This window comes from Salvelinus fontinalis, chromosome 31 (assembly GCF_029448725.1).
Source record: "Salvelinus fontinalis isolate EN_2023a chromosome 31, ASM2944872v1, whole genome shotgun sequence".
Classification (NCBI taxonomy): domain Eukaryota; kingdom Metazoa; phylum Chordata; class Actinopteri; order Salmoniformes; family Salmonidae; genus Salvelinus; species Salvelinus fontinalis.
Window position 1 is genome coordinate 23,729,247 of NC_074695.1, and position 14,624 is coordinate 23,743,870.

The 14,624-nt window shown below is 47.3% G+C and overlaps 1 protein-coding gene across 1 annotated transcript in view; it reads right to left on the bottom strand.

Annotated features, from left to right (window-relative positions):
* The window catches only part of LOC129829872 (nucleolar protein 4-like), a 55,021-nt gene that overhangs the window by 26,882 nt on the left and 13,515 nt on the right, over positions 1–14,624 (bottom strand). The window contains exons 2-4 of the mRNA XM_055891859.1: positions 5,777–5,932; positions 2,715–2,826; positions 1,055–1,164 (exon numbers count right to left, since the gene is read on the bottom strand). Of these exons, the coding sequence (XP_055747834.1) occupies positions 1,055–1,164; positions 2,715–2,826; positions 5,777–5,932 (378 nt within the window). The remainder of the gene's footprint in view (positions 1–1,054; positions 1,165–2,714; positions 2,827–5,776; positions 5,933–14,624) is intronic.

The window sequence follows — 14,624 nt, forward strand, 5'->3', positions numbered from 1 at the left end:
TGGCAGAGAGATATAGAGATTAATTTAGCCACTTATGCATGTCTAAACAACATGCACAATCTCCAAACAAAAGCTGTGAAAAGTGACATCATGATGACATAGGCTAACATTCCCTGCTGCCATAATGTCATCTGGGCACGCAAAGGCGAGATTCATTTAAAACGGAACTGACAGTGAGCTGCATCATTACAATATCTGAAAATTATGTTTAGTAGGCATAATATTGCTACTAGCCAACACAGACGATGGATCAAATTATTGTCAATATTGTAAATAAATATAAATGTGTAAAATACACATTACTAAACATGGGTTTAAGCACAGGGAATAGCTCTTACCTAGATAGGGTCCTGGTTTTCACCTAAATAAAAAACAGCAAGTTGTATAATACATGCTTCCTCTCTTTGTCAACAACACTTCTATCCTTCCGGTGATTTCACAAAAATCCTACTGCACGGGTATGCATTGAAGTCCAGTGTTGGAGGAGAACAAGGCGGAGCGTTGCCTCTGATGTTACTATCACGGTACAGTGAGTTCAGTATCCTACAGTGGCATACAGTCTAATCTCTTGGTGTCTTTAGATTTTGATTGGTAAATCTGCTGCTGCCTCCTATGCTTTGTTTGGTTAATTTGTTGATTCCCACCCCTCCATCTTTAAAAAGAAATTCACACTTTTTAATAATTTCTAGTAGGCCTATGCTTTGTGCTGAATGGGAAATTCTAGACTAAGATGATGAACTGAGTCAATCTGGGATTTTATTTTTTATTTATTGTTTATTATTTTATTATTTATTTATTTTTGCAAAAAATTACAGTTGAATGGGTCCTCCGGTTCCAGAGAATGTAAACCTCTCAGTGTCTCTCCAACTCACAAAGTAATAGAAAGTTGTGGATATGTGAGAAATGTTGGTGATTTCTCTCAATCAGCCCCCCCACACACACCAACGTCACTCTCTTCTTTTTCTCTCTCTCCCCCTCTCTCTTTCTCACACACACACAGCACAGCATTCACACACACGCACGCACACACACACGCACACACACTATGCCTTACCCGCTCATTGGCGGTCATGCACTGTAGTTTCATCTGTTTCAGGTAGGTGGCCGTCAGGGGCATGTTGTAGTCAATGAGGTCCGGGACCAGGGATGTTGGTCGATCATTTTCTGTACAGAACATAGAGCACAGTAGGTTGGTGGCACCTTAATTGGGGATGACGGGCTCGTGGGAATGGCTGGAGCGGAAAAGGTGGAATGGTATCAAATAAATCAAACACATGGTTTGATGCCATTCCATTTGCGCCGTTCCAGCCATTATTATGAGCCGTCCTCCACTCAGCAGCCTCCACTGACATAGAGATAGATACAGTAAGATGTTTTTCAAGACAAACAATCAAGTAAAACAAGCCAGGTATGATCTCTTTTGTACCACTTTAACTGAACAAAACTCTCATGGCTCAAACCAAACAGAGATGCCTTTAGAACTTTTTGACTTCTCCCACTTTCCCTTTGGGCTCTGCCACTCCCCTGCACTGTCTATTGGTTTTCTTTGACCAGAGAGTTCATTCATCTGATCTGGTTACTCTGGTTTCTCTGATCTTAATTAGAAGCAGTCTCTGATTTTAAGGCAATAATGACAACCAGTAGGCACTGTGGCACTTTTTTTCATATTCTGTTATATACTGTTGTTTTCTCACTGTGTATGTACAGTATATACTGTATTCTCAAAATAGCTCATCCTAATATTTCCTTTCCAAATGGTATACTGTCTATACACAACACATATTTATATTCTGGATTCTGACACATGCTCACTCTAATATATCCACTCTGGATTGTTAATTGGACTCTATATTTCTTGATTTTTTGTTTTGATTTCTCTTTTGTATTTGTATTCTATTTGAGATACAATCTACTGCACTGTTGGAGCCAATAAACATAAGCCTTTCGCAGCGCCTGCTATAACACCTGCAAACCTGTGTACGCGACCAATAAACTTTGATTTGATTTGATCTGGAGTCATGGACTGCTGTTCTAATGCTGTAAACCAGGGGCGTTAAACTCATTCCATGGAGGGTCTAGTGTCTGCAGGTTTTTGACAACCAGGTGAGGGGAGTTCCTTACTAATTAGTGTCCTTAATTCATCAATTAAGTACAAGGAAGGAGCGAAAACCCGCAGACACTCGGCCCTCCGTGGAATGAGTTTGACAACTATGCTGTAAACAAAATGGGAAGCCCTCTGTGTTCCACACTATGGCCACTAGAGGGACCCCATGCTACTTCTCTTGGAACATCTCTTTCATAATTTAGGACCTCTTGGGTCTTTCTTACATCATTTGATGGCCTCTGCTTTCAACCAAAGTCCACACCTTTAATTGGCTGACGAAACATACACAGAGACCTAAGATATATTTAAACGACAGATTGGACATTGAGTTGAGGATGTGAAACACAACGAATATGGAGCTATAAATGTACTAGCAGTCAATTAAATATTTCATTATTTGTGGTAGCATTGCAATTAATAATTTTAACAAAGGCAGTAGGAAGGTGATACATGTTATAACGATGCATTAGAAGTCATTGGCATTGTTGCTATTCAGATAGATATCAAATTGAAAGAAGCCTTTCTTTTCAAACAAGGATTTAATGACTGAATAAATATATACAGTAAATTAATAAAAAGGAACCAGTAGACTGACTGGGAAGTTAGTTACCTTTAAACTCTGCAGTGTTGGGATTGATGTGCATCCTTTTCTGACACTCTCCACAGCTCATTAGGAAGCGTGTCACTGCCTCCCTGGGCAGGAAGGCATATGTCTCTGCTATCTGTGCCAGGGGAAAGGTCAGAGGACAAAGCACAGGTCAGGAAGGACAGGAGCAAAGGAGGCATGAACTGTTATTAAAGCCTGAGATCAATGATTATGTTACTGCTGTGTTATGTGGCATGGTGAGGAATGAGGAAGGAATCCTCCCTCAAGGACTCCAACAACCTCTCTCTCTCTCTCTCGGCTACTGCCGAAGCCCTGACCGTTTGACTCTACCATCTACTTACAGTGCATTTGGAAAGTATTCAGACCCCTTGACTTTTTACACATTTTGTTACGTTAAAGCCTTATTCTAATATGGATTAAATGCCCCCCCCCATCAATCTACACACAATACCCCATACCCCACAAAGCAAAATCAGGATACATTTTCTGTTGTTGCAAATATTACATTTACATAAGTATTCAGACCCTTTACTCAGTACTTTGTTGAAGCGCCTTTCGCAGTGATGACAGCCTCAAATCTTCTTGGGTATAACGCTACAAGCTTGGCACACTTGTATTTGGGGAGTTTCTTCCATTCTTCTCTGCAGATCCTTTCATGCTCTGTCAGGTTGGATGGGGAGCGTCGCTGCACAGATATTTTCAGTTCTCTCCAAAGATGTTTGATCTGGTTCAAGTCCGGCCTCTGGCTGGGCCACTCAAGGACATTCCTATGTTGTCTTGGCTATGTGCTTAGGGTCCTTGTCCTGTTGGAAGGTGAACCTTCACCACAGTCAGGTCCTGAGTGCTCTGAAGCAAGTTTTCATTAAGGATCTCTCTGTACTCCGTTCATCTTTCCCCCCATCCTGACTAGTCTCCCAGTCCCTGCCGGTGAAAAACATCCTGACAGCATAATGCTGCCACCACCATGCTTCACCGCGGGGATGGTGCCAGGTTTCGTCCAGACGTGAGGCAAGGCATTCAGGCCAAAGAGTTCCATCCTGGTTTCATCAGACAAGAGAATCTTGTTTCTCATGGTCTGAGAGTCTTTAGGTGCCTTTTGGCAAACTCCAAATAGGCTGTTAATGTGCCTTTTACTGAGGAGTGGATTCTGTCTGGCCACGATATCATAAAGGCCTGATTGGTGGAGTACTGCAGAGATGGTTGTCCTTCTGGAAGGTTCTCCCATCTCCACAGAGGAATTCTGGAGCTCTGTCTGAGTGAACATCAGGTTCTTGGTCACTTCCCTGAACAAGGCCCTTCTCCCCCGATTGCTCAGTTTGGCCGGGCAGCCAGTTCTTGGAAGAGTCTTGGTGGTTCCAAACTTCTTCCATTTAAGAATGGTGGAGGCCACTGTGTTCTTGGGGACCTTCAATGCTGCAGACATTTTTTGGTACCCTTCCCCAGATCTGTGCCTCGACACAATCCTGTCTCCGAGCTCTACGGACAATTCCTTCAACCTCATGACTTGGTTTTTGCTCTGGCATGCACTGTCAACTGTGTGACCTTATATAGACAGGTGTGTGCCCTTCCAAATAATGTCCAATCAATTGAATTTACCACAGGTGGACTCTAATCAAGGTGTAGAAACATCTCAAGGATGCACCTGAGCTCAATTTCGAGTCTCATAGCAAAGGGTCTGAATACTTATGTAAATAAGGTATTTCTGATTTTCGAAAAACCTGTTTTCGCTTTGTCATAATGGGGTATTGCGTGTAGATTGATGAGGAAAATGTTTTAATTCATCCATTTTAGAATAAGGCTGAACCGTAACAAAATCTTTTTCCGATTGTTTTTATTACTTGTTAAACTAAATCTCTTTCTCTGAGCAATTGTATTAGTATAAAATAATATAATTTCCCACTTTTTGTAGCATATAACATAGCTCAGTATTTGTATTATTTATATTATACAGTGTTTTTTGCTCATCTTTATCAAGGGTGCCAATCATTTCAGACCTGGCTGTATATTTCCCTCTCTCTCGCTCTAGCTCCCTTCCCTGTTTATCTCTGCTTCTCTGCCCCCCCTGGCATTTCCCTGCTAAACAAGGCGACCTTCATGTGACCATGGCGAGGCAGCAGGGGTGCCCAGCTCACCCCCCCCCCTCTCCTTCCCCCAGAGGCAGAGGAGAAGGAAAGGCCACCCAGAGGAATCTGCACTTCCCAGAAGGCCACAGTGACAGCTTCATATTATGCCCCAATGGCGCTCAGTGCCTTCTCAAAAGGGTACGTACTATGAGACATGACAGGACCTCTCTACGGGGCAGGGGCGAGAGGCGCGAGGGAGAAAAGGCCCCGGTCCCTGGGGGGTGTAACAGCCATGCTTCCCAAAAAACTATCTCACAAAACAGACAAAGACCTCCCAGCTGCAGACACAGACATGGCATCTCAGACCTAACTAGATGTTGAATACACTGGGTGAATACACTAGGACTGGGTGAATACAGATACACCATAAAACAATTTAATCTGGGAATGCATATGCTGTTGATTATGTGGTATATATGGATTTTACTTTTGTCTCCCGTTGAGGATGCCTTTTTTCCTTAGTAGCTACTGATGCTATGAATAAGAAATAGCCAGTCTATAATATGTATATTTTATGTGGCAGTCTCTAAGAGAATAGGAAGAATATGTTTTAGTACAGTCTTTAGCAGGGGTAGGCAACTAGATTCAGCCGAGGGACGATTTTTGTCGGCGCGGATGATGAGGGGGCCGGATCATAATTATAATAATTTGTACACTGCAAATTGACCACAACTAAGCCCCAAACAGATTGTATTTGAAAATAACACTAATTTCATACCTTGATTACATTGAGACACAATCACATTATGTCTCTTTTTTCATTTGTGTGAATACTTGGTGAACAGATTTCCTAAATGAAACTCATTCTTAGCAGAATACTGGGTGATTGTAGTATTTTTTTTAGCAAAAACGAACCCCCCCAAAACATATATATATATATATATATTTTCTTCTAAAAACTTTGGAGGGACAAAATAAATCACTTGCGGGACGGCTTCTTACCGCTTTGTAGGTCTTCTTCTGGCCAGCGTGTTTAGGTGCTCTACCAGGGTCGGCACCCATCTCCACATGCATGGCATAGATGATGTCGAAGAAGTCCTCCACCACTGCCACCCTCTTCAGGGACAAGCTGTACTGGGCCGAGCCTGCATCTGCACACTGGAAGACAGAGAGGGAAACATTCAATACCCTGCCTGAGGAAACTGAGGCCTTTGTGTGTGTGTGTGTGTGTGTGTGTGTGTGTGTGTGTGTGTGTGTGTGTGTGTGTGTGTGTGTGTGTGTGTGTGTGTGTGTGTGTGTGTGTGTGTGTGTGTGTGTGTGTGTGTGTGTGTGTGTGTGTGTGTGTGTGTGTGTGTGTGTGTGTGTGTGTGTGTGTGCATGTCTTTACAAAAAAAGCACGTCAAATTAGCAGTTTCACATGTGAAAATTGCATTTTCACATGTATTACATTTAGAGTTCACATGTTAACACCACTTTTTCACGTGAGGAAAATAACATGTTTTCACCTCACATGTGAATTTCAATTGCAAATGTGAAAATCATATTTTACATGTAAGAAAACTCCAACTGTGTAAAAAATCTCACATTGAAATGTGGAATTGCAGATTCACATGTTTGGTTGAACTAATGTTATTCTCCGTACATGTGAAAGGATGGTGTTAACAGTAGCAATGTTTCCACTTGTGAAATTAGGGAGACCACAACTAAAAATCCCAAATGTGGGCCAAGACAACGATTTTGCGGGACATTTGCGGAACAGTCGACAGAATACATTTTTGGGAGGTAGGTTAATGGATCATGTGCAAATGGCGACATAGTTCTGCTGTATGAAGGTCACTGCCTGTCAAAGGGGTAATCCTTAGTTGCTACATCCATATAAATTAATGATATGTACCCATTGATTTTTGAAGAATATAACGTATAAATGCCTATTGAGCTTAATTCAACTGTTGTATCCCATCAGAACCCAAAATATAAAATGTTTTACTCCAATGTTCGAAACAAAGTAGATGTAAACAACCACTGTATAGCCTCAAAACATGGTTAAAACTATCATTTTGATATCATGGACAGCCCTCGCATCCATAGCGTAGTCTACTGATTGAGAGCAGGACATTTCTCCAGTCTCATCCCTCAGATTTGTACTGAAACTGTGGTGGGGATAACACTTTGTTATTGTTTCAATTAAGGATTGCCGCTTTAAACACCTTAAATAGAGTAATAGTGTTATTATATGGTGCAATCTTCTAGTGAGTGAGTTACTTTTATGCCATTAATATCAAGCAAACTTCTGAAGTCGAGAACAAAATTCTTACTATTGCAAACAAAAATAATGATATTGAAAGCAAAACATAAAACCCAAAATATTGATACAAAATATTTCAAGGAAATAATTTCGAAATGTGAGAACAAATAAAATCTAAATGGTTGCCCCAAAAAATGTAATCAGGGATTTTTTAAAATGATAACATGATTAAATAAAACGTCTCCCTCTTTCCTGCAATTTTCCCCATCTTTGGTTATGTTATACTGGCCTTTGCTTTCGCTGCCTTTTTTCCAGTTGCAAGTTTTGGCAATTTAATTCCAGAAACATAGTATCCTGCATCGCATTACTAGTTTGCCTCTGAAGGTAAGCAGGGTTGGTGTCACGTTCCTGACCTGTTTTCTCTTGTTTTATATGTCTTTATTGGTCAGGGCGTGAGTGTTGGGTGGGCAGTCTATGTTTTCTATTTCTATGTGGGGTTTTGTGTTCGGCCTGGTATGATTCTCAATTAGAGACAGGTGTGTATCGTTTGTCTCTGATTGAGAGTCATACTAAGGCAGCCAGGGTTTCACTGGTGATTTGTGGGTGTTTGTTTCCTGTGTTAGCGTTTGGGCCACACAGGACTGTTGCAGGTTAGTCACGTTTGTTGTTTTTGTTAATTTGTAGTGTTTGTTGGTTTGCCAGTAAAATCATGAATGCCTCCTACTCCGCATCTTGGTCCGATCCATGCTCCTCCTCGTCTGAGGAGGAGAACGACATTGACAACCTTTACAGAAACACCCACCAAACCAGGACCAAGCGGATTGGAGAAGGACGGCAAGAACCAAAGCAATGGAGAGAAGAGGAATGGACTTGGGAGGAGATCCTAGACGGTAAAGGACCCTGGGCACAGCCAGTGGAGTGTCGCCGCTCCAAAGTGGAGCTGGAGGCAGCGAAAGCGGAGAGGCGGCATTATGAGGCGCTGGCAAGGCAGAGTGGCTGGAAACCCGAGAGGCTCACCCAAAAATTTCTTGGGGGGGGGGGGGGATAAAGGGGAGTGTGGCGAAGCCGGGTTGGATACCTGAGCCAACTCCCCGGGCTTACCGTGGAGTGAGAGGGCGTCGTACTGGTCAGACACCGTGTTATGCGGTAAAGCGCACGGTGTCCCCAGTACGCGTGCTTAGCCCAGTGCGGGCTATTCCACCTTGCCGCACTGGGAGGGCTAGGTTGGGCATCGAGCCGGATGTCATGAAGCCGGCCCAACGTATCTGGCCTCCAGTACGTCTCCTCGGGCCGGCGTACACGGCACCAGCCTTACAGGTGGTGTCCCCGGTTCGCCTGCATAGCCAAGTGCGGGCTATTCCACCTCGCCGCACTGGCGGGGCTATGGGGACCATTCAACCTGGGAAGGTTGGAGAGGCTCGGTGCTCAAGAGCGCGTGTCCTCCTTCACGGTCCGGTATATCCGGCGCCACCTTCCCGCCCCAGCCCAGTACCACCAGTGCCTACACCACGCACCAGGCTTCCAGTGCATCACCAGAGCCCTGTTCCTCCTCCCCGCACTCGCCCTGAGGTGCGTGCCCTCAGCCCGGTACCTCCAGTTCCGGCACCACGCATCAGGCCTATAGTGCGTCTCAGCCGGCCAGAGTCTGCCGTCTGCCCAGCGGTGCCTGAACTACCCGTCTGCCCAGCGGCGCCTGAACTGCCCGTCTGCCCAGCGCCGTCTGAGCCATCCGTCTGCCCAGCGCAATCTGAGCCATCCGTCTGCCCAGCGCCGTCTGAGCCATCCGTCTGCCCAGCGCCGTCTGAGCCATCCGTCTGCCCAGCGCCATCTGAGTCATCCGTCTGCCACGAGCCATTAGAGCCGCCCGTCTGCCACGAGCCATTAGAGCCGCCCGTCTGTCAGGAGCCGCCAGAGCCGTCCGTCAGTCAGGAGCCGCCAGAGACGCCCGCCAGTCAGGAGCCGCCTGAGACGCCCGCCAGTCAGGAGCCGCCTGAGACGCCCGCCAGTCAGGAGCCGCCAGAGACGCCCGCCAGTCAGGAGCCGCCAGAGACGCCCGCCAGTCAGGAGCCGCCAGAGACGCCCGCCAGTCAGGAGCCGCCAGAGACGCCCGCCAGTCAGGAGCCGCCAGAGACGCCCGCCAGTCAGGAGCCGCCAGAGACGCCCGCCAGTCAGGAGCCGCCAGAGACGCCCGCCAGTCAGGAGCCGCCAGAGACGCCCGCCAGTCAGGAGCCGCCAGAGACGCCCGCCAGTCAGGAGCCGCCAGAGACGCCCGCCAGTCAGGAGCCGCCAGAGACGCCCGCCAGTCAGGAGCCGCCAGAGACGCCCGCCAGTCAGGAGCCGCCAGAGACGCCCGCCAGTCAGGAGCCGCCAGAGACGCCCGCCAGTCAGGAGCTGCCAGAGACGCCCGCCAGTCAGGAGCTGCCAGAGATGCCCGCCAGTCATGAGCTGCCCTCCAGTCATGAGCTGCCCTCCAGTCATGAGCTGCCCTCCAGTCATGAGCTGCCCTCCAGTCATGAGCTGCCACTCATCCCGGAGCTGCTGCCCCTTATCCCGGAGCTGCTGCCCCTTACCCCGGAGCAGCTGCCCCTTATCCCGGAGCTGCTGCCCCTTACCCCGGAGCTGCTGCCCCTTATCCCGGAGCTGCTGCCCCTTATCCCGGAGCTGCTGCCCCTTATCCCGGGGGTGCTGCCCCTTATCCCGGGGGTGCTGCCGCCCCTCCCGGTGCTGGCCCTTATCCCCATGCTGCCCCTTCATTTAGGTGGGTTGAGTTGGAGGGTGGTCATTGGGAGGGGGATACGGAAGCGGGGAGTGACTATGGTGGGGTGGGGACTTCGCCCAGAGCCTGAGCCACCACCGTGGTCAGATGCCCACCCAGACCCTCCCCTAGACTTTGTGCTGGTGCGCCCGGAGTTCGCACCTTAAGGGGGGGGGGGGTTATGTCACGTTCCTGACCTGTTTTCTCTTGTTTTATATGTCTTTATTGGTCAGGGCGTGAGTGTTGGGTGGGCAGTCTATGTTTTCTATTTCTATGTGGGGTTTTGTGTTCGGCCTGGTATGATTCTCAATTAGAGACAGGTGTGTATCGTTTGTCTCTGATTGAGAGTCATACTAAGGCAGCCAGGGTTTCACTGGTGATTTGTGGGTGTTTGTTTCCTGTGTTAGCGTTTGGGCCACACAGGACTGTTGCAGGTTAGTCACGTTTGTTGTTTTTGTTCATTTGTAGTGTTTGTTGGTTTGCCATTAAAATCATGAATACCTCCTACTCCGCATCTTGGTCCGATCCATGCTCCTCCTCGTCTGAGGAGGAGAACGACATTGACAACCTTTACAGTTGGTTCCTGGATGGGAGACCAGAAGTAGCTGGATGTGGTAAAAAAGAAACCAGAGAAAAAAAGTAAAAGGTGGAAACTTTTTTTTTCATGAGGGGAAAACAGCTGAAACTTCACACCTGTCCCAAAACCACGTCTCACTCATATGATATAGATGTGTTTTTATTTTTCACGTGATTTGTTTTTTAACGTGTTTTTTTGTAAGGGTGTGTGTGAGCACATGCATGTATACCACATGGGGATGTGTGAAACTCATTCCTCAGCCTGAAGTGTCCCCCCTTGCGACAGCAAATAGCTAGCTTTTAGTGTGGCGCCAACTGGTAAGAGGCTTTAGGAGAGCGGTCACGTGTGTTAGCAAAGCAGAGGTCCCGAGTTCGCACCAACTGTGGGCCCAATCGGGAGGAAGTGTACTCACTAAGCAAGCAGTGTGACGTCCTTTACACATGCACGTGTGTGTATCAGTTCTATATGGAAAAATATATCTGAAACATAATAGTCATGAAAATCTGAAAATATCCTAACCCCCAAGGCTATTAGCTGATGCAGGGCTCGTAGCGTGAATGTTAACAAGATGGCTTTCTTATTCAAGCATTGAGAACAGTGAATATGATTCAGCAGAGTAATATGGATCAGCACACAGGAGAGAAGAATATGGAGCAACTGAAAACAGGGTGCATGAAAAATCACCACTGGGTCAGCTCTCCTGAGATGTCCAGTGCTACGGTCTGTGTCCATGTAGATCCCAGCTCTACAGGCTGGGTGCCTGTCTGTGTCCATGTAGATCCCAGCTCTACAGGCTGGGTGCCTGTCTGTGTCTATGTAGATCCCAGCTCTACAGGCTGGGTGCCTGTCTGTGTCTATGTAGATCCCAGCTCTACAGGCTGGGTGCCTGTCTGTGTCCATGTAGATCCCAGCTCTACAGGCTGGGTGCCTGTCTGTGTCTATGTAGATCCCAGCTCTACAGGCTGGGTACCTGTCTGTGTCTATGTAGATCCCAGCTCTACAGGCTGGGTGCCTGTCTGTGTCTATGTAGATCCCATCTCTACAGGCTGGGTGCCTGTCTGTGTCCATGTAGATCCCAGCTCTACAGGCTGGGTGCCTGTCTGTGTCTATGTAGATCCCAGCTCTACAGGCTGGGTGCCTGTCTGTGTCTATGTAGATCCCAGCTCTACAGGCTGGGTGCCTGTCTGTGTCTATGTAGATCCCAGCTCTACAGGCTGGGTGCCTGTCTGTGTCTATGTAGATCCCAGCTCTACAGGCTGGGTGCCTGTCTGTGTCTATGTAGATCCCAGCTCTACAGGCTGGGTACCTGTCTGTGTCTATGTAGATCCCAGCTCTACAGGCTGGGTGCCTGTCTGTGTCTATGTAGATCCCAGCTCTACAGGCTGGGTGCCTGTCTGTGTCTATGTAGATCCCAGCTCTACAGGCTGGGTGCCTGTCTGTGTCCATGTAGATCCCAGCTCTACAGGCTGGGTGCCTGTCTGTGTCTATGTAGATCCCAGCTCTACAGGCTGGGTACCTGTCTGTGTCTATGTAGATCCCAGCTCTACAGGCTGGGTGCCTGTCTGTGTCTATGTAGATCCCAGCTCTACAGGCTGGGTGCCTGTCTGTGTCTATGTAGATCCCAGCTCTATAGGCTGGGTGCCTGTCTGTGTCTATGTAGATCCCAGCTCTACAGGCTGGGTACCTGTCTGTGTCTATGTAGATCCCAGCTCTACAGGCTGGGTGCCTGTCTGTGTCTATGTAGATCCCAGCTCTACAGGCTGGGTGCCTGTCTGTGTCTATGTAGATCCCAGCTCTACAGGCTGGGTGCCTGTCTGTGTCTATGTAGATCCCAGCTCTACAGGCTGGGTGCCTGTCTGTGTCTATGTAGATCCCAGCTCTACAGGCTGGGTGCCTGTCTGTGTCTATGTAGATCCCAGCTCTACAGGCTGGGTACCTGTCTGTGTCTATGTAGATCCCAGCTCTACAGGCTGGGTGCCTGTCTGTGTCTATGTAGATCCCATCTCTACAGGCTGGGTGCCTGTCTGTGTCTGGGGCTAGCCTAACAGAGTGTCTCCTGACAGATGTCACTGATCCAGGCTGCTGCTTCTGGCTTTTGGTATCATCACCCACCCACTGTCCAGAGCACTGCTGGGACTGGGGATAGCACTGGGTCTAGTGTACTGCGGTGGGCACTGATTTATTTTGTGTTTAGGGAATTAGCTGCCAGATTAGCTTCCCTTAGCAGAGCTTCTTCACCCCTGCAGAGTCAGTCTCTTTCTCTGTTACACACACTCTGAGATTGCTCCATTGCAGAGAGAGAGGCAGAGAGAGAGGCAGAGAGAGAGAGGCAGAGAGAGAGAGGCAGAGAGAGAGAGAGAGAGGCAGAGAGAGAGAGAGAGAGAGAGAGGCAGAGAGAGAGAGAGAGAGGCAGAGAGAGAGAGAGAGAGGCAGAGAGAGAGAGAGAGAGGCAGAGAGAGAGAGAGAGAGGCAGAGAGAGAGAGAGAGAGGCAGAGAGAGAGAGAGGCAGAGAGAGAGAGAGGCAGAGAGAGAGAGAGGCAGAGAGAGAGAGAGAGAGAGAGAGAGAGAGAGAGAGAGAGAGAGAGATCTGGGGCTTCATTTGATGGGCACCACCAACACCACCTCATCCCTGCAGTCAGTGTTTAAAAATAACACCACCTCTAGTCCTGTCCAATGCAGAAAGCTACTCCTACAGCAGCTACCCTGATTCCCATGTAGCTGACCCCGTAACCATAGAAACTGCCACAATCTCTCTCTCGGGCAGGTGTGGTTGGAACTCACATTGCTACTACAGCGGCCTCTCTGCTTAATAGCCTACCTACCACATGGGCTTTCTTTCGCGTGGTCACCGCTGGGTTTTCTCTCTCTCCTTTTCTCCCTCAACTTTTCTGTATTTCATTGTTACATTTGTCTCTATTCTTTATAACTTCCTTGTTTAGGTTTATCTGGTGTATTATTTCCTCGAGAAATTAGTTTTATGTAAACAAAAGAACATGAACTGAGGCTTATGTGCATGGTTAATAGCTCTGAACAGAAGCTGAGGTCAGTGAAACAAAATAATGGAATATTATATGCATCTAGTTGAGTTCCTGGTAGACAACACACATGAAGGTTCCAGAAGCTGTGCTTTGTGACTAGCTGTGAGATGTCAGGAGATGTGTTCTAGTGTTCCCGGAGGAGGGTCCAGAGTTCAGAAAGTTCTCCTCTGGCATCACTGAGGAATCTCACTATTTTTCTCTCCTTTGACATTTCTATCCTGTTCCTGCTATCTGACGTTTCTTTCTCTCTTCTTCCTCCAACTGTGTCCTTCTTCTCCTCGCTCCCTCTGTCCCGTTCATTCTTTCTTCCCCTTCTCCTTGCTCCTGCTCTTACAAGTGCAAGGTAATGATCGTTGCCATGGCAACTAAAACCAGCTCCCAGAGCAGGTTTGTTTTAATCCGGCCCTACTACTCTCTCTCTCTCTCTCTCTCTCTCTCTCTCTCTCTCTCTCTCTCTCTCTCTCTCTCTCTCTCTCTCTCTCTCTCTCTCTCTCTCTCTCTCTCTCTCTCTCTCTCTCTCTCTCTCTCTCTCTCTCTCTCTCTCTCTCTCTCTCTCTCTCTCTCTCTCTCTCTCTCTCTCGCCACTCTCCTTCCCTGTCAGCATGTTCTAAATGTAATAGCCTAATGATAATGCTAACATCATCACTCCTGTCTCATTTTCCTGATGACATCATCATTATTCAGGACAAAAATAGTGAGTGAGCCGGTACGTTATTTTTTTTGCATTCTCTCCAAAATAGTAATCCAACCTAGGATGCTTTTGTACTGCACATACTTGGACATCTACCAGTGTTAGATGTGCTATTGTCCTCTAACACAGCAACACTTTATATCTCACTAACCAAGATTATAGCTGTTGTTGCCTCGTATGCCTCCTCGTTTTTGAGTGAACTGTGGTACAGCAAAGATTCCATCACCCTTGGCAGGAATCAACCCAGAGTCAATACAGCCATCCATTTTGTTAAAAGATTTTGGATCCCTTTGAAGGGTTGCGTGTGTGTGTGTCTGTGTGTGTGTCTGTGTGTCTGTGTCTGTGTCTGTGTCTGTGTCTGTGTCTGTGTCTGTGTGCGTTTGCGCACGCTCATGTTTGTGTGTTTAAATGCTCCTCTGTCTGTATATTCAGCATAGTCCACAAGGTGTATGTTGCGTTGCTGGAGGAGACCAGCTGTTGAATGGTTGTGTAACTATGTGTTCTCATCAGCATCACAGCGTTTTACAGGAGGAAGACATGTCAG